Source organism: Microtus ochrogaster, unplaced genomic scaffold (genome assembly GCF_000317375.1).
Source record: "Microtus ochrogaster isolate Prairie Vole_2 unplaced genomic scaffold, MicOch1.0 UNK48, whole genome shotgun sequence".
Taxonomy (NCBI): Eukaryota; Metazoa; Chordata; class Mammalia; order Rodentia; family Cricetidae; genus Microtus; species Microtus ochrogaster.
The window spans coordinates 743291-762745 of NW_004949146.1; the positions used below are offsets into that span (position 1 = coordinate 743291).

Below are 19455 nucleotides of genomic sequence, written 5' to 3' on the forward strand. Positions count from 1 at the left end.
TGTCTGCCAACTCCTGGCCTCTGATGCTGTTGGCTTAAGGACCACACTTTAAGAACTAAAGGTACAGACCACCCACAGAGGAGTAAGAGAGGCAACTCAGGAAGCCAGATGGACAGGAAATGCCACGCGTCTGATGAGCAGGGATGGGAAGTGAGAGAAGTGGGCCACGGGGAAGGAGCTGTGGAGATCTCATTGCTTTCATCCTGGCAGGGCATCCAAGCAGGTCTAATGGTGCTGGCCTTTGGGGTAAGATGATTTCCTCCGGTCTGGTTAGAATCAGTTCAGCCAGCTCTAACTGCTTGTTAGAGTCCGGTTTTGAGAGTGCAACACTGGTCCTTCTCCAACACCCTCCTCAGGGAGCCTGTGGTCCTCATCCCTAGATTGGACAGGGAATGAATTGCTTAAGCTTCCCGGGGTTGGTTCTGTCCGCTTGTGCTGTGGGAATCCAGTGGCTTTTGCAGTTCTTGGTGGCTTGTCCCCAGGAACTCAGGGTATCGTTGGCATTTTTGCCAGGAATCCAGGGAGATCATTGGCTGTCTCTTGAGAAGTTTCCTGGCTGGTCTGTCCAGGTGTCCTTGACAACCTCTTGGGGGTGTTACTAGCTTTTCCTTGGGGTGCTGCTGGCTGCCTCTCAGGGTTTTGCTAGGTGTCTTTATAGACAGTGCCAACCAGAGCTCTGGTTTGTTAATGGTACTTTCTCATTGTCACTACTGTTCTGCCTGGGTGTCACTGGCTGTGTTCATCTCTCAGAGAATTGGCAACTGTTTTGCTCTGGTTTTACAACTGTAACAGAATACCTAAGATTGAATCTTTTAATTTTTGAGACAAGGTCACATGTGATCCAAGCTGGCCTCAGACATCGTATCTCAATGAGGGGCTGGAGACATGGCTCAGCAGACAAAAGCACTTGCTCTTTGCACACACCCAGGTTCTGTCCTAAGCATTCACATTGATTCACAACTGTTTTGTAACCTCAGATCCAAGAGAGCCAGTGCCCTCTTCTGACCTCTGCAGGCACATACTTGGTGCATATGCATACATGCAAACAAAACACTCATAGACATAAAGATAAAATAAATAAATCTAAATGATTTTTTAAACTTGACTCCTAAGCCCTGAGTTCCAGGCTTCCAGGCATATGCCACCACAGTTGGTGTTATGAATTGCTAAGAATCGAACCTGAGGCTTCATGCATGCTAGGCAAGCAGTCTATCAGCGGGGCTATATCCCCAGTTCGTGGGTCACTTATTATGAGTAGAAAAGTATTGGCTTTTGGTTCTGGAAGCTGGGACATCCAAGGTTGAGGGCTAGCATCTTGCAAAGGGCTTCCTATTGTGTCATCTCTTGACAGGAGGCAAAGGAAGAGAAAGCAGATGGGCTTCACATCCTTTTAGAAGGAACCAGATCCAGCAGTGAGGCCCCGTGTTTGGAGCACTCTACCTTTCAGGGACACATTCATATCACAGTGGTTGCCATGGCAGGGGGCATCTCTCTCGCTCTCTCCATGACCTTTGCCCTCCCCACAGCTGTCTTGGTGTTCTGGTGCTCAGATTGCACTAGGCCTGTGGGGCATGAGGTGAGTAGGTCCCAGAGCTTGACCCAGCTGGATCTCTGTTCCCTGCAGCACTGGACTTTGTTTTTCACTGACCTTAGTGAGGAAAAACACTAGTGAGCCACACTCTCTCTGCAGAAATCCCTCCCCTAGATCCTGGACACAGGATGAGATACCCCACCCCCCACCCCCCATCGTCAAGAGAGTGCCTTTCCCCTAGTCCCTGCTTGTCACCCTCATAACCCTTTGAGTGGAAGGAGAAAAGGATCCCAAAAGCCAGGCTGGTCCAGATTCTGATCGCTAAAACTCTACATCTTGGATCAGTTGTGTGGCCTTTCCATCCAGAAAACAAGAGTGCAGGGACCATCTCAGTGACATCACAAGAATTATGGTCTGGGACCCAGCATACGGTGTGTGCTTAGTAGAGACTTCTCGCAAAGTTACCAAGCCTCACCCTGATGAGCAAGTGGAGTGACTAGGGTAGGGGCTCCAACAGAAGAGGCCAGTAAGTCCCTCCTCCCCCTCTCCTCCTAGGCCCTGAGAGAAAGCTGGGGTGTGGCAGCAGCTCAGCGCCACAGATGCTGTTATTACCCAGGGGCTTTTCAGCATGGATGTGAAAAATTTAATAAAAGGAAATCAAGTGCTGGTTCCAGAAAGGCTTTGCATTGTGCATGTCTGTCTGGAGCCTCTGGTAGGATCCTGGCAGCTGCCAAAGGTCCGTAGAGACCCTTGGCGTTGGAAGGGCAGAATGGAAGCCTCCCCTTGCCTTCCTGCCCCGTCTCCACTCACCACCCTGGGGTCCTAGGGCTCCAGAGGCATGAGCTGCTTATGTGATGTCCTGTCTTCCTGGGGCCTAGGACAGGGTGAATGGGTTTTGCACTGGGACTCTGTAGAGAGCTGAGCACTGGGTACTGGCTGGTTCCCCCATGAAGTAAGGACCTATCTGTAACAAAAGAAGGATTATAAAATGAAGTTGATAATCTCGAACAAGTCAGCATAATCTGGGTTTCTTCTTCTGCAAAGAAAGTGATGGATGCATTTCCAGCTTTTCCCACAGAGTCACTTTGAAGCTTTAAGATGAGGAAACTAAGTGAGAAGGCTTTTCGTATGTGTGCCAGGAGCGTGTGGTGAATATTCACGATTGAATAATTAAGAAAGTTAGGGGCCAAAGAGATGGCCCAGTGGGTAAAGGTGATTGCCACCAAGTGTGACAAACTGAGTTTAATCTAAAGGACCACCTGGTGGAAGGAGAGGCCTGGCTTGTGCAAGTTGTCCCTAGCTTCTGCACACACGCCATGACACTCATGATCACACTCACTCATGCTCCTACACACATACACACATTAAATAAATAAGTGTGCTAAAATGTTTTTTTTTTAAATTAGGAATGGCTAAGGATGTAGTTCACAGAAGACAGAGCATTTGCCTAACCTTCTCAAGGCCCTGGGTTCAATTTCTGCTATCCAGAAAGAGAGGAGAAAGTATCAAGGGGAGGGAATGAAGAGCTATTGTTCACTTGGGGCCAGGCAAGGAGTAGGGAAAGGCCCTGGGAATGAGGGATTTGTGTTCTTTCTTTCAGGGTATGTGCATGGTACTTATATGTGTTCATATATATGCACATGCGGGGGGAAACACATCCATGTGTACCTGTGGAGATGGATTCAGGATGCTTTCATCAATGGTTTTTGACCTGATTGTCTTGAGAAAGGGATCTCTTCACTAAGCCTGAACTGATAGTGTCACTGGGGTGGCAGGCCAGGACCCCAGGAAACCACCTGTCTCTGATCCCCTGTTGGAATTACAGCTTTCCACAGTCACACTTGGCTTTCATGTGGGTACCAGGTCCTCGTGCAGCCAGAAGTGGATGAGATCCTGGGGTGGGGGGAGAGGCTCTGCACCCACCGCAGCCATGGCGTCAGGACAGAATGCGGCACAAACATCTGTGAGCACGGGAGTGTACGTGTGGGTGGGAACCGCGTTTGTTAATGTGATACGGGAACTCTGCGTGACACGGGTGCAGCTTCAGTTCATATCAGTCTAACCACACAGCACGACGGACAGACTGGATTCGTAGACAGACTGACCCAAGTGGTAGCTCATGGCTCACAGGGTCACTCTGGAGCAGGGCAAAGGCTGTTAGTATTTCCCACTCCCTCCCCCAGCACCTCTCCCTGGTGCTGTCCTCATGGAACCGGTACCTTCAACGGGCTCAGAGGTGTGGGTGTGTAGGAGCCTCAACTCTGCCTCTCTCTCTCTCTCCTGCCTTAGAAGAAGAGCAAAGTGCACTACCACATCGCCGTCATCATCAACTACCTGGGCCACTGCATCTCCCTGGTAGCCCTCCTAGTGGCCTTTGTCCTCTTTCTGCGGCTCAGGTAAGAGCCCAGGAGCTGCCTCCTGCTATCCCCTGGGCCCTTGCGCATGCGCAGGGGAGCCAGAGACGGTGCAAGCATAGCTCTGAGATAGGGGTGCTGAGAAAGGGGTAACCTGCCTCTCACTTGAGTAGTAGGGAGCAGCATCCACGGGAATTTGTGGTTTCTTAGGGACTCTGGCAGACTCACATCTGTCCTTTCTCCCAGCAGCTGCCAGGGCAGGGAGAGTGAGGTAGGACAAAGCCCAGGCTCACCCGTGTTACCCCTAAAGCTGGTCCTCATTTCTCTTGGGGCTCTCAGGTAGACCCCAGGAGGTAAGAGGTTCCAGAGTGGCATTCCTGACTCAAGGTTAGGTTGCCATGGCCCAAGTGACAAGAAAAAGCTGGGAACAGGTGGGACCAGAACCTGAAAGTTGAGAGGGGGCTTACAGTTGAAGGTCTTTTTTTGCCAGCCCTCTGCCTCTCAGTCCTGGAGTGCGGAGAACAAAGGGGGATCCCTGACCACATCAGCCCTGACAAGAGCAAGTGTCTTGATGCCCCAGATAGGCCCCATGGAGCTCAGGCCGACCTGTCAGCCCCACTCACTCCAAGCTTTAGTTCCTCCGTCTTGTGTCTGGGCTGGGGTGATGTCGGCACCCGCCTTCATCCCTCCCTCTCTTCTTCCATTGCTGTTGCCGCTTGCCCTCCCCTGCTGCCCCAGGAGCATCCGGTGCCTGAGAAACATCATCCACTGGAACCTCATCTCGGCTTTCATCCTGCGCAATGCCACGTGGTTTGTGGTCCAGCTCACCATGAACCCCGAGGTCCACCAGAGCAATGTGGTGCGTCCCCGCTAGGGAGACAGAAAAGGCCGAGCGAGCCTGGGTCAGAGGAGCTGGAGTGGGGCTACCCTGCAGAAGGGCTAGGCCTGGGGCTGGGGTTCTTCCAGAGGACCCGAGTGGAACCGAGTTCAGTTCCCAGCTGCCAGATGGCAGCTCACAACTGTCTGTAGCCCCACTTCCAGGGCATCTGACGTCTTCACACCAATGTACATACAGTTTTAAAAAGGTGGGGGTGTGGGCCTGGGTACCCACAGAACAAGAGCAGGATCCCAAAGAGTCTGGAGATGAGACACCGTTACTGATGCCCTCTCAAGCTCATTGTCCTTTCTGGTTGGGACAGGGATGGTGCAGGCTGGTGACGGCTGCCTACAACTATTTCCACGTCACCAACTTCTTCTGGATGTTTGGTGAGGGCTGCTACCTACACACTGCCATTGTGCTCACCTACTCCACCGACCGGCTGCGTAAATGGATGTTCATCTGCATCGGCTGGGGTGAGCTGCAGCCCGGCCTCAGCATCTCCTTATGTGGACTGGACGGGTCAGGAGGGTGGGGTTTGCACCCCTGTTAGGGGTGAGAGTCGTGGGATCCCGTGAAGGAAGCATCAGAGCTCAACTCCCAGAAATCGCTGCTCTTCTGCAAGGCCCTGGACTGCCCTGGGGTAGTCCATCAAAGGGCTCAATGACAGTCCCCTCTCTCCCTCAGGTGTACCTTTCCCCATCATTGTGGCATGGGCCATCGGGAAGCTGTACTACGACAATGAAAAGTAAGTCACTTTGTGAGGTCAGAGTCTGGCTCTTCAGTGCACTCCCCAGGGGACTTTGGTCATTGTCCTGTAAGAGCAGTGACTGCATCAACAAAGGCAGAGAACACTGGCCTCAATTCAAGGATCCTTTCCAGTGCTCTGCCAAAGGTGGAGCCAGACAGCCAGGGTCCCTCCAGGCCTGTTACCTGTCCAAAGGTGAAGCCAGACAGCCAGGGTCCCTCCAGGCCTGTCACCTGTCCAAAGGTAAAGCCAGACAGCCAGGGTCCCTCCAGGCCTGTCACCTGTCCAAAGGTAAAGCCAGACAGCCAGGGTCCCTCCAGGCCTGTCACCTGTCCGAAGGTGGAGCCAGACAGCCAGGGTCCCTCTAGGCCTGTCACCTGTCAGGCAGCCGAGGTTCTGAACTGTGCCATGACTAAGTAGCTATGTGGCCTTGGGGCTGTCACAACAGGCCTCGGTTTCCTCATCTGTGAAATGGGCATCTTCACTCTAGCCACAACTTCAGGGCTGTAGTGGGGATGAAGTGCATTCATGCATACCAAGCACATAGACCTGGCACCTAGTAAGCGCTGCACAAATGCTTATTACCATCAAGGTGTGTTTTATAATAAGATTATATGGGCTTAATGGAAGCTGGTCTAGGTGGTCTCAAAGACTGGTCCAGCTCCTCTCTGAAGCCTCTGGTGTTTGTAAAGGAGACTCGGGTATTCCCAGTCAGTCCTGAAGTCGCGGCTTGCACATGTGGGTGAATCCTATGAGCAGACCTAGAAAGTTCTCTCCCTCAGAACCCTGTGCTATGGAACTGAGGTGTGGCCTGGGTAACAGGGTGGTTCCAGTGTGAAGCTGAGATTGGGAACTTCACAGAAAGAGAAGTGGGGAGGAGCCAGGCAAGACTGAAGCCATAAGCATCCCCCCATCCCCCCTGGCTGACTGGTTGACTGGGGGTTCATGGAGGCAGGCCCTCCCCTCCCCTCACTGGGCTGCACCAGAAGTCCGGAAGAGCATCACCCACATTTGTGAAAGCGGGTTCCTCCTGCCTCGGGCTGGAGTGTTTGCGCAGCGGCAGGGTAGGCGGCAGGCTGCAGGGTTCACTGAAGTGGGTGTGGGGTGTCCCTGGGATCCTCCTGGGAATTCCTGGACAGAGGACAGAGCCTGTGCTTTGTAGGACGTGAAAATGTGAGCGCAGGAGATGGCGGTGGGGGAGGGGGAAGCAGAAGGAAAAGAGAGGTGAGGTAAGCCCTGTTACAAGCCTTCCCACCCTGGAGCAGAAAGGGTGCTGCTTAAAAGAAAGTTAGGTCTGAGCAGCCCCGAAGCCCCATCTGGTGGACAGATGCAGGCAGTGCAGCAGGAGGATTCTGGGTGTACGAACATAGGAGTAGGGGAAGGTGAGCAGAGAGGCCCTAGGGCCCCAGTTTGGAGCCCACAACAGTGGTATATGACCCGAGTAGTGTTAAACAAGCTTGTTACAACCAGGTCACCTATGCAAACTTCACGTTCTGGTTTGCAGACGCATCCACGGCAAGTCCATATGCCCCTAAGGACACAGGACTTCTAATTTGCCCTGTCCCCACCTACTCCCTCGAGCTTGCTGCAGGGCAGCTCAGGAGCCTGCAAGGCAGCCCACCTCTTGCCATAGGTGTTAGCTGTGAAATCTTCCCTGCACAGGCTGCTCTGGAGAAACTGTAGCAGGGCAGAGTCCCTGAGTGGGCGCCAGACACAGCAGTGCTAGGCCAGGCTCCAGATGTTTCTGGCTGCTGTTTTGAGAATTCTTTCCCTGAGAAATACAAACAAGCATCTACCCCTTCCTTCTAGGGGTCCAATGAAAAACTCAAAGCAATTCACAGAAGTCCAGCTGGGAAAACCAGGGGGTTCACTGGGATTACTTACAGGGCATAGGTTAGAGTTTATCGGAGCATCAGTGACCTCAAAATAGCCACACCACTACGGCTCCCCACAGAATGGGTAATGACTTCCCTATGGTCACATAGATGGAGTCTCACCTCCAATCAACGCTATAAACGTTAGCACCTCCTACGACGTGAGGCTATGTGCAGTCAGGGCAGAGTTATATACAAGAAGTATAGGAAGAAATGTCTGGACTCTCAGGCAAGGGTCCACTGACCCTCCCTCCCTACTCACCTTTCTGTGAGGGAAAGTCAACAGTCAGGCCCATTTTGAAAGTCTCTCTCAAATAGTCACAGCTGCTTGGATGAGGGTTATAACTGTTCAGGGGCCTTTTTTCTCAGACTCTCCCTTCACAGAGATTGCTCCAAACTTTACATCTTCCAGCACGGGGTCATCCACTTTGCAGGTAGACAGGACCACGTCCCATAGCACAGGGTACCATCCACTTTGCAGATAGGCAGGACCACGTTCCACAGACGAGGGTACCATCCACTCTGCAGATAGGATCACTGAGGCACTGAAGCAGAGTCCGCTGGTTTGGATTTCTTAGAAATTGGGGCCCTTTCCTGGCCACTGGCACTGATCCTGCTTTGGTCAAGCACTGCCCTATGGTCAAGCACTGTGCCACTGAAAAGACCGTGATGACCCCCTCCCTTCCTTTTCCTTCTGTGACCTTCTAGGTGCTGGTTTGGCAAACGTCCTGGAGTGTACACTGACTACATCTACCAGGGCCCCATGATCCTGGTCCTGCTGGTAAGAGCCTGGGGGAGGTAGCAGGAGACAAGCCAACATGGGGAAGGACAATCTGTCTACCACGGATAGAGAGGACCCTCTACCTAGGTGGCCCCAGGGAGGGAGCCTGGGCCAGGAATTTGCTTAAGTGTTAGTGAGAGGAGGGAAGAGAGGGAGAGAGAAGGGGGTGAGAGACTGCATCAGGAACACCAAGAACTGAGCTGAGAGGGCTGAGGCCTGTCCTGTCCACCACACCACCTCCATTTTCTGCATATATCCCTGCCACGTGTCCCTATCCCTGCTGCTCATCACCACCCCTACCACCCATCCTCACTCCTGCTGCTGTGCTCCAATTGCAGATCAACTTTATCTTTCTCTTCAACATTGTCCGCATCCTCATGACCAAACTCCGGGCATCCACCACGTCTGAGACTATTCAGTACAGGTACTTGGCTCCCCAGGGATGCTTCGGAGGGCCCAGCCTCCTCTGAACCTGATCACTTCCAAGCCAGTCAGTCAACCCAAAAACAGTAGCTCCACCTTGCTAGACATCCCTGAGACCATCTCCCAAACCCATCACTCTCCCCACAGCTAACAGCCCCACCCCTTTCTGGGTAGCCTGTGAACTCTGGCCTCTGTTCCACCCTAGGAAGGCTGTGAAGGCCACTCTGGTGTTGCTGCCCCTGCTGGGAATCACCTACATGCTATTCTTCGTCAACCCTGGAGAGGACGAGGTCTCCAGGATTGTCTTCATCTACTTCAATTCTTTTCTGGAATCCTTTCAGGTACCACCGTCCTCCCTGAGCCCTGCCACTCCGGCTCCAGGAGGACCATATTTGTGCCTGCATGGGTGAGGATTCTTCTGGCAGAGGCCCGGAAGATTAGGGGTGGGGGACTGGAGCAACATGGGCTGGTAGGGACCCCACTTTTACCTCTGACTCCCCTCTTCCCTTTAGGGCTTCTTCGTATCTGTGTTCTACTGTTTTCTGAACAGTGAGGTAAGGACCTACGGCCAGGACTGAAACTACCAGGACTGGGAACTGTCCCTCATATTTCTTCTGCCCTGGGTTCACGTCCCTCCCTCTTCCCAGGTCCCCATGGGTTGCTGCAGGGAACTTTAAGAAGTCCCTGTCCCTGTCGATCTGCATCTGTGAGGACAGATCCCCCTCCTACTTTAGGCACGGCATGGGTGGTGGCTAGAAGGTAGGGTCTCTGTCTTAGGAGTCGAGCAAGGTAGGGGTTCTGTATGGCAAAAGCCAGATGGTACCTTTATTAGACTAGAAAAGGGTGTCCTCTTCCTCACTTGAGGAAACCGGCTCAACAAATAGCAAACCAATAGCAGTAATTATATGCATGTGGCCCCCTACTGTAGAGTCTGTCACTACACCTGAGCAGCTGCTAGCTGGGCTAAGGGAGGGGCATGTCCTGAGCCCCAGCTCTGATGTACCCACAGGTCCGCTCTGCTATCCGGAAGAGGTGGCATCGGTGGCAGGACAAGCACTCTATCAGAGCCCGTGTGGCCCGTGCCATGTCCATCCCCACCTCCCCCACCAGAGTCAGCTTCCACAGCATCAAGCAGTCATCAGCAGTGTGAGCTACAGACCCAGAGCAGCCCCCAGGACCTGAGGCTGGGACAATGATGCAAGCTCGCAGGCAAGCCTGTCTGCAGAGGCGATTGGCCTTCCCGTTCCTACCCCTGGGCTGCAGCGCTGAGAGCCGGCCCAGTCATAGGCGATAGCTCACAGCACTGGGCTGGGCCCACAGTAGCCAGCTGCCTGCTGCCCCTTCTTCTTGGAGAATGGAAATGGAGACCGGGGGCTGGAAATCCTGAAGCAGTTTCATGGACGCTGTGAGAGCTGTCTTCTCCCAGAGCAGTTCACTGAAGATGGGCAGTCTTCAGCAGCTGTAGGGAGGCCGCTTGCTACCCCGGGGCATCATGGGAAACTCTCTTCTGTGACTGTGATGCCTCTGAGTCTTTGCTCGCTACTGAGAACCAATGCCACACGGTCCAGTCAGGAGAGCTGGAGACAGCAATAGAAGTCTGGTGACTTCAGACAGCATTCCACAGCTGTGGGAGCCACTCCTGAGCCGCCAGAATGTCATCAGCACGGTGGCACTGCCACGGGAAGGCCCTGCCTTGCTGCCTTGCACCCTTGGATGTTCACTGTCCTACAGGCCAATCCAGCTTTCTGTCACTTACTCTCCGCAGCAACGGTCTCCTTGCCCCAAACTCCCACCTCCTGCCTCTGGATGGCTTCTGATTTGTGACAAGATGGTGGTTGGGAAGGGGACTGAGTTGTTCATGACAGGGAATCAGAGTGGCCCAGCCTCTGAGGAAGTAGTGGCCCCTGGGTGCCTAGGCCACTGGCTTCATTGGCTGGCCTCTGCAATGTGCTCACGGACTGAGTGACGCAAGAAGGGCCCTCTGCTCAAGTTCCCTGAACTGGGACAGGTGGCTCTCAGGACAGCTAACTGACAGACCCCTTACTCCTGGGTATGGAATGGCCCAGCCCTAACTGTGTCAGAGGGCTGAGAAGCTACAGCAGGACTGAGGTGGGGGGGGGGCGATATAAATAATATTTATCTTTTCAACTCCCTTTGTGAAGGCTTGAACTCTGCTGGGGCTGGGAGTAAGCCGAGGGGGCCCTCTGAGAAGTAGACATCAGGGACTACTGCATGACCGGAAGCCTGGTCACACTCATGCCATCCAGGATGAGCCCTGGGGGCTGATGGCAGGGTGCGAACTTCAGACGTGAAGATCCAGGTGTGATCAAGGATGCTTAGTAAGAAACAGCTCCTGGTAAGGAGGTGGTGGTACCTGGAGAGAAGGGCCGTGGACAGTTACCGTGGCCGGGATAGCCAGACAACTGTAGCAATGAGCAGCAGAAGTGGGCCTCGGATCGATGGAAGAGAATCAGGCAGCAGCTAGGGAGCTGAGCAGCCTACAGGGCTGGAGACTCCTCAGAAGCAGATATGGGCATGTGGTTGCCAGGGCAATCTCAAGGCAGGACCAGAGGTGGGCAAGGTCAGGCAGGGAGAGAAAGGGAAAGGTCGGACGCCATACACGCGCCATGGCAGGCGGCTGGAACTTTGGCTTGCTGAGGAGCCTGGAGAACAAGGCATGGGAACTGAGTTGGGAGAGATATCCACCTACTCCTGCTACCCATGGTTCATTGATTTGAGCTGCTCCCAAGGGACATCCGTTGCCCTGCACTGGCCACATCCGTGTGGCCACAGAGTTGTCCGGTGCAGCACACTGCAGGCCTCTGGAAGCTAGTAGGTGCCTTGTAGGCAGAGAGGAGACTGGTGGAATTCTCATGAGGGTCTCAGTGCCTCTAGGGCATGCCCCTGAGTCTCTGGCCAGGGAGGAAGGTCACCTATGCGTGCACACACACACACACGCACACAATTGCATACATGGGTACGTGGCATGAGTTGCCAAGAGCAGACTGAAATGGCTGTCACTGGAGAGCACCGTAGTTCCTGCTGAGCCGAAGGGGCTGATGGAGGAGGAAGAGGTGGATTCTTGAAGGGCACATGGGGTGCCCTTCCCTGCCTATTACCAAGTGTGCCCTTAAGTAGGGGTGGGCATGAGAGGCACAGAGAACACCCGGACAGCAATGAACTTCTACATCAACTTAGGAGTTTGGGGTGGCCTAGGGAGAGCGAGGGACAGCCCTCCCAGATGCTACAGGGGCCTACAGTGTCTAAAGTGACAAACAGTCACACCGAGATGCTTCTCCACTCTTTTGTCTTTCAACCCGAGCAGAAGAGAGAGCAAGGTGTCACAGAGTGTGGCAGCATGGGTGTGCCCTAAGGAAACCAAGGTGTCACACAGTGTGGCAACATGGGGTGTGTCCTAAAGAAACCGAAGGCTGAGGTCTCAGAGAAGCAGGATGTGCCTGAGTGAGCAGGGATAGGTTGAGATGAAGGGTGGGGCCTCCCATCCAGAGGCCGCGTGATGAAAGTAGGAACACGAACCAGGAGTAGCTGCAGGAGAGTGTGTGGTCCTGGCTTCAGGCAATGTCTGGGCAGGCACCTCACTGGACATCGGGGGCCGTTCTTCTCCAAGGTGTGGGTGGGGAAAGCTTCCTCTGGCTGTGAGTTGACACACATCACTACGTGGAAGGACCTGACAGTTGCCATCTGGAGTCACGGGCCCTCTTCAGCCCCAGAGCAGGCCTGTCCTTCATGTTCAAAAGAATGCTGTTCCATGTCACACCTAGGGAACACAGTCTCCTGAGAGCTACCTCCTTGCACAGTATCTCACTTCTCCTGAGGTTCTCTTGGTGAACACAGAACAGCAGTGGGAGGAGCCCCCCTCTTCCTGAGGGCAATGCAGCCCCCTCCCTGGGATTCTGGTTCCCCACCAAGCCTCTGTGCTGGGAAGACATTTGCCTTAATGGCTGAGGTAGGATCAGCCAGATCAGGGTAAACCACCTCCTGAAGAGGGAGAGACAGGGGTTGAGAATCCAGATAGTCATACACACCTTAACTGGGGCCCCCGTAGGTTGCTTTATAGCCTACAGCTAGTCTAACATGCTGTCTAATGTTAACTCAATGGGGAATCGGCCCGTTTTGCAACAGAGGGACCCAAGGCTGAGGATGGAAGACCTGGCTGCACATCTGGGGGTCTTCCCTTCCCAGAGTCCTCCAGCCTTGGTTGGGAAGGCTACGACCCACAGAGTAGCCCTGGAGCAAGGGGACAATGGGACCGGCTTAGGGTCTCAGACTGATCGCAACTGTGTTGTAAAATTGGTGTCTTCAGTAGCTCACCCAATCAATGTCCAACTGCCAGGCCAGCTGGGGAGGAGGAACTGAGGCTGTATGCTCAGGGTCTCTTCCCTTCTCTACTCCACTCATCCCCCTCCTTCAAATGAGGCTTCATTTCAGACTGTACAGCCCAGGTCACCAGAAGCTACTGTCAGCCTAGCGTTCCCCATCAGGGATCCCCGCAGCCCCTGCAGAGGACTCCACTGGCCTCATCTCCTCCAGGTCCACCCATGATTTCAAATTCACCTGTTCGACAGCACCAGGCCCAGCAGGGGGAGGGAGCCTCTGCAGCAACCGTGCTCCCAGTCCTTACTGTCAGTGGACACCAGACCGCAGTCAGGGGTCACGCTGCTCTTCAGTCAACCCTGGGAAGCAGGTGCTGTCCTCCCGTTTGACAGATGAGAGAGTAGAGCCCAGAGAGGATAAGAGGCCTTCCTGAGAGTGGTCAGCAGTGGCATGGCCAGATGAGAACCCAGGCAGCCCCAGATGTTCCATTGTGCCACTGTGAACCCCCAAGAGCCCATTACAAGGTGACCCCTTTATCTCCTCCCTTTGGGGACATTCTTCAGCTTCCCAGCCAGCTGACAAGTAGTACTCAGAGATGAACTAGCAGAAAGATCCCACAACTTCCCAGTGTCCCAGCCTGCCCTGCCTTCCCAGTCTGCTGCTAGCACACCAACCCTGTAGATTTTAGAGCTCAGGGCGAAGAAAGACCTGGACCAGGTGAATTTTGCAAAGCTCTCCACATTCAGAAAATAGTCATGTGATGAGTTCCAGACCTCGAGCCGTCTTCCTGTCCCTCTGTGGGGTCTTAAACAGAACCCTGATGCCCCACCTCATTACCCCTGGACCAAGGTACCGGGGAGGGGCAGGGAAGCTGAAGAATATCCCAAATACCAAGCTAGGATGGACAACAAGGGGGTGTCCCTTCCTTGGCCTTCATTTCCAGGGTGATTGGGAGAATACGAAGGTACAGGCCCAGATCTGCTCCAGCTGGAAGAGTGTGGGCCGTGAACCAGGACGAGAGTGAGTCTACGGTACCCAGTCCCTTCCCCACCTTCTAGAGTCCCTGCCGTAGGCTAAGACCCACTGCCTCCATCCACAGTCCTCACTACCTTGATTTGGATAAAGATAAATATTCCATCTGCCACCTAGTACCTAGGTCCCAATGGAAGGCAGACACTTTGTCTCAAACTACCTGGGGAGCCCCTGAGATCCCAGATCCTAGCAGAGGGTAGCAGTGGGGTCAGGCAACACTGCCGACCTAAGAGCACACCCGGAAGGGCGTAACTGGAGGTCACGGAGAGGTCTCTGCAGAAATACAACCTGGAGAGTAGCAGAAGGACAAAGAGCCCCAGCTGCTCCGGCCACATACTCAAGAGGACAGTTCCAGGACTCATGGACTAGGGGTCCTGGGTCATCAAGAAATAAAGAGGTCTCCACAAACCCCCAGTGAACCAAATAAAAGGTACATAGAATGAACGGTTCAGAGAATTCTGAGAACCGAGGGCACCCCTCGCCTGAAGATCAGGCATGAAGGATGGTGGAATTAGCAATATGGTGTGTTCTCATATTCTCAATCTCACTAGGGCACCCGCTGGCCAACAGAGTCCTGATGACCAGAATTAAGCCCACTCTGAGGCCAGTGCTACTGCAGCAAACTGAAGTCCTGGCTTCTTGAGTTTTGTTTTTAGTATGGTAAAATACACATGCACATAAAAACTCACATCCCAACGTGAAAGTATACAATTCTGAGGTATTGATATCATCTTAGCCTGCAAGTATGTTTAATTATTGAATGTAAATAAAAACACACCCACAACACTATTTCCAGAAATTTTCATCATCCTGAGTGGAAACCCCATCCCTCCTCCTCCAGCCCTGGCCACAGTGAGTCTGATCTCAGTCCTTGTGGGTGGATCTCCAGAAGGAGGCTAACTCCTACGAATCTTGCTATAACTGAAGAGGAATCTGCCAGCCTGCTTCCCATGTGGCTGAGCCACTCCGCATCCTCAGCAGCTGTGCAGAAGGCTCTAGCTTGTCAATGTCACCTGTGGCCAAGCTGGTTGGTTGGTCTGTTGGTGTTGAAACAAGATCGCATGTAGCCCAACTGCCCTCGAGCGTGGTATGAAGTCAAGGACAACTTTAAGCTTCTGATCCTCATTCCTCCACCTCCTGAGTGCTGGGATTACAGGCATGCAGCACCACACTTGGGTACTTGCAGTGCTGGGGTTTGAACCCAGGGCTTTGTGCATGCTAGGCAGGCACTCTATCAACTGAGAATGCATTGGTCTTGGTTTCTAAGGCTCCCAGTGGGGAGCAGGACCTTAGTAAGGATCATAACCTTTGGTGAAGGCTGCCTGTCTGTCTGGTCAACATCTGTGTGCTTGGATCAAGAGCAGTGGTTCTCAATCTGGGTTGTGATCTTTTGGGGGTCAAATAACCCTTTCACAGGGGTTTCCTAAAATGATCAGAAAACACAGATATTTCCATTACAATTTGTAACAATAGCAAAATTACAGTTGTGAAGTAGCATGAAAGTAAGTTTATGGTTAGGGTCACCACAACATGAGGAACTGTATTAAAGGGTTGCAGCATTAGGAAGGTTGAGGACCACTGCTGTAGAGGGATGCACTCAGAAGTAGCATTGCCCCTGGGTGGTGGCGGGGCATGCTTTTAATCCCAGGACTCAGGAGGCAGAAACAGGTGGATATCTGTTTTCTACAGAGCAAATTCCAAGACAGTCAAGACTATACAATGAAATTCTGTCTCGAAAAATCAAAAACAAACAAACAAAAAGGAAGTGATATCGTTACATGCTCTGACAACAGTTGTACTTGCTGAGCCTCCTCCCTTGCTCCAGTACCCCTTAGCAATGCATTTGCACTTCTCTGAAATAAAGGTCCCTCAGAAGGGACCAGCCCTCTCTGGGCTCTGCACACTTCCCCAGCTGGTGGCAAGTGGCCAGTCAGTTGTGCTGGCTCCCAAATGTGTTTCTGACAGCTCATTTGTCATTGTAATTATTGTTTGTAATGTAATTAAATGTTATGTTAATGGACAAATCAGAAGTGCACAAACACAGGGAAACGCTTTTGATGATAATTCAGTTGGATGCTTTGAAAGGCAGTTATAAATGAGTCACCGAAAACCAAGCTGTCAAATTTGGTGTCGGCGAGACAAATGTAAATAATTCGGGACAAGAAAAAGTCAGAATCCAAATGCGACCTGCTGGCCACTTTACAGTGCTCTTTAAAAATGGCCTCCACTTCAGAGGATCCAAGCTGGGTTCTGGAAAACATCTTTCATTCCCTCCCACTGGTATGGAGCAAACTAGGCCTTCACGGGATAATCAAATTAGGAAAGAGTGGGCTGTAAGTCGTGGAGGCACGGACACAGGCAGGGAGAGGGCCACGGGACAACAGTTGCAGCAGCGTGGAGTGAATCAGCCAGTGTGGCCCCAAGGCTGACTGGTCACCACCTAGGAAGAGGTAGGCAAAAATGCTACCAGACTCTCTACTGCTCCGGCTGCACAGTAAGTACAACAGGGAAGATGCTAACGCAACAGGCATTCATGTCTCATGGTTCTGCAGCGTCCAAGACCAAGATACCCACTGATTCAGGTCCTGGAGATGGAAAGGGCCCCTCTCTCATTGCATCTTTGCAAGGCCAAAGAGATTATCTCTCCTGAGTCTCTTGAATAAGTCTTAGAACCTGATGAGAAGGCTCCTGTCCTCTGGTCCCTTGAGGGCTGGGCTTCAGTGCACAGATTAAGTGAGGGACATAAGGCTTCCATCTATAGCCCACTTACACCTTCCAGAATTAGGAGGGAATGTATTTCTGGCTGTGGTGGTGGTGGTAGCACGCATGTGCACACACGTGTGGGGGGCGGGGGCAGGAGAGAGATATGGGGAGATGGGTGAGGTTATTATTGAAGTGAGGTCTGGCTTTGTAGCCCAAACTGGCCTTAAACTTACCATCTTCCTGCTGCCGCCTCCCTAGTGCCACAACTGGGTGTGCACCACCACACCTGCCTCCATTTCTAGTGGTTTCTTTTTAAGATTACACTTAATTTAGTTACTAAGCGGGTGGGTGTCCATATGCCAAGGTCAGAGGACAGCTTTCAAGAGCTGGTTCTTTTCCTTCTGCTATGTGGATCCTGGATTGAATTCAGGCAGTCGGGCCTGGCAGCAAGCTCTCTCACCTGCTGAGCCAACTCGCTGGCCCCATTTCTGTTGTTTTTAGCCATGTGGTTTATATCATTATTTAGGGAAGTCCAAGCAATTAATGCAATGAATAAAATAGGTAGGAAACACGCCCCCCCCCCACCGTGTGTGTGTGTGTTGCATGTATGTAGCTGTCTTACTTTTCTATCACTGTGATCAAGCACCATGACCGAAGGTATTTGTAAAAGGAAGGATTTGATTTGGTCTGTGGTTTCAGAGAGATTCCCTGATGGCAAAGAGAAGGAACAGCTAAGAGCTCATATCCTGGCCCATGCCCACTGGGCAGTGGGCACTAGTCTTTTGAGATCTCAAATCCTGCCCCCAGGAACACACCTCTTCCAACAAGTTCACACCTCCCAATCCTTCCCAAACAGTTCCACCAACTGGGGACCAAATATTCAAATATATGAGCCTAAGAGGGGGAATTCTGATCCAAACCACCACCATAGTGATGGTGGAGATGTGTGGCCACGGGGACACACGTGAAGATCAGAGCAGGACAAATCAGGTACCTCTCTATATGTCACCCTAGCCAGTTCTCTTCAGAAAGAATCTGTCCCTGGACCTGAATCTGCTTAGGGAGTCCTAGCCTATCCCTTCCCTCTAATGCTGCAGTTACAGGCTCATACAGCCATGCCTGGCTCCGCACGTGGGTGCTAGGATCTAAACTCAGGCCCTCAGACTTGTAGAGCAAACAATCTTATTCACTCAGCCATCTCCCTAGTTCTAAGGCACAGATTTTTTTTTAAGGATTTCCCATTTCAATTGATTTTATCAATGAATCCACCTCCCACCCAGTCCCCAGCATCACCACCTCCACCTCCACAGTCCATGAGTGAATGCTATACACAGTGGTGACAGATGCTATGTGCTGTGATAACAGATGTTACGTGCATTGATAACAGATGCTATGTGCAGTGATAATGGATGCGACGTGCAGTGATAACAGATGCTACATGCAGTGATAACGGATGCTACGTGCATTGATAATGGATGCTTACATGTAGTGATAACGGGTGCTACATGCAGTGACAATGAATGCTGTGTGCAATAACAATGGATGCTGTGGTAGTGACAAGGGGTCAACCAGAGGCTCTGCCACTTAGCAACCTGACTGTGAGCCTGGTTCCTAAACCCAAGCAGGACCTTGGGAAAGTTCCCTAATTGCCCTGAACATCAATCCTGTGACTGTGAATCCAGTCACTCACTTGCCCATCCTACACACATTTCCTGAGCATTGCTTTCTATTCAAGAATCTTAGCACACTAAGCAGAGCAGATGGCCCCTGCCTTCACACACATGTCCACATGTAATATGCACATCGTCTTGGTTTACTTTCTATTGCTGTGATAAAACACCACGACCGAGAACAACTTAGGGGAGAGAGGGTTTATTTGGCTTACAGGTTACAGTCCATCACCAAGGCAAACCCAGGCAGGAACTCAAAGACAGAAGCTGAAGCAGAGGCCATGGAGGGGCGCTGCTTGCTGGCTTGTTCCCCACAGTATGCTCAGCCTGCTTTCTTATATCACTCAGAACCACTACCCTAAGGGTAGTGTCACCCACAGTGGTCTGGGCCCTCCTGCATTAGTCATTAATCAAGAAAAATCCAGCAATGGCAGGCAGATCTCTGTGAGTTTGAGGTCAGCTTGGTCTGCATAGTGAGTTCCAGGACAGCCAGAGCTACATAGTGAGACCCTGTCTCAAAACAAAATAAGAAGAAAACGAAAGAAAATGTCCCCCCACACACACACACACTTACCTACAGGACGACCTGTTGGAGGTCTTTTCTCAATGTAGGTTCCTCTTCCCAGATAACTCTAGCTTGTGTCAAGCTGACAAAAATAACTAGCCAACACAGCGCGTGAGCACATGTGCGCGCGTGCGCGCGCACACACACACACACACACACAGAAACCAGGCCAAAGAGGAGAGGTGACCTGAACTGCCTAGGCTATCCAGGAGGAAAGTTGAAACACTGTTTCTAGAATCTTGCCTGGGATCTCTGGACCCCCAATCCCACACTTACCATCTTGCCTGGTTTAGTCCTACTGGGGCCTGGGCAAAGATAAGATCTCAGATGAATGACCACCCTACCCTACTGGCTCCAGGCTTGGGAGCATAACCCTAAGAGGGGCCCCTTGTCCCATAGCAGTGCTCTTCGTTACTTTATGACAAGTTAGGTGTGGCTCTGGTTTCCAAGACAAGTGGCCAAGCTACTCTGTGACAAAGAGCCACACCCCTCCCCCCCTGGGAGGGGAATAGAGCTGTGGGCAGCTGTCCCCTTGGGAGGACACAGTAGATGGCTGAGGAGG

The 19455-nt window shown here is 52.3% G+C and overlaps 1 protein-coding gene across 2 annotated transcripts in view; it reads left to right on the forward strand.

The window, feature by feature from the left end:
• Crhr1 (corticotropin releasing hormone receptor 1) overlaps nucleotides 1–10702 on the forward strand; it is a 42805-nt gene extending 32103 nt beyond the window's left edge. For both annotated transcript variants that reach the window (XM_005369392.3, XM_026777168.1), the window contains exons 5-13: nucleotides 3821–3927; nucleotides 4624–4744; nucleotides 5085–5238; nucleotides 5450–5510; nucleotides 8093–8165; nucleotides 8504–8589; nucleotides 8794–8929; nucleotides 9101–9142; nucleotides 9598–10702. In XM_005369392.3, the coding sequence (XP_005369449.1) occupies nucleotides 3821–3927; nucleotides 4624–4744; nucleotides 5085–5238; nucleotides 5450–5510; nucleotides 8093–8165; nucleotides 8504–8589; nucleotides 8794–8929; nucleotides 9101–9142; nucleotides 9598–9738 (921 nt within the window). In that variant the 3' untranslated portion in view covers nucleotides 9739–10702. The remainder of the gene's footprint in view (nucleotides 1–3820; nucleotides 3928–4623; nucleotides 4745–5084; nucleotides 5239–5449; nucleotides 5511–8092; nucleotides 8166–8503; nucleotides 8590–8793; nucleotides 8930–9100; nucleotides 9143–9597) is intronic.
• The last annotated feature ends 8753 nt before the right edge of the window (nucleotides 10703–19455 follow it).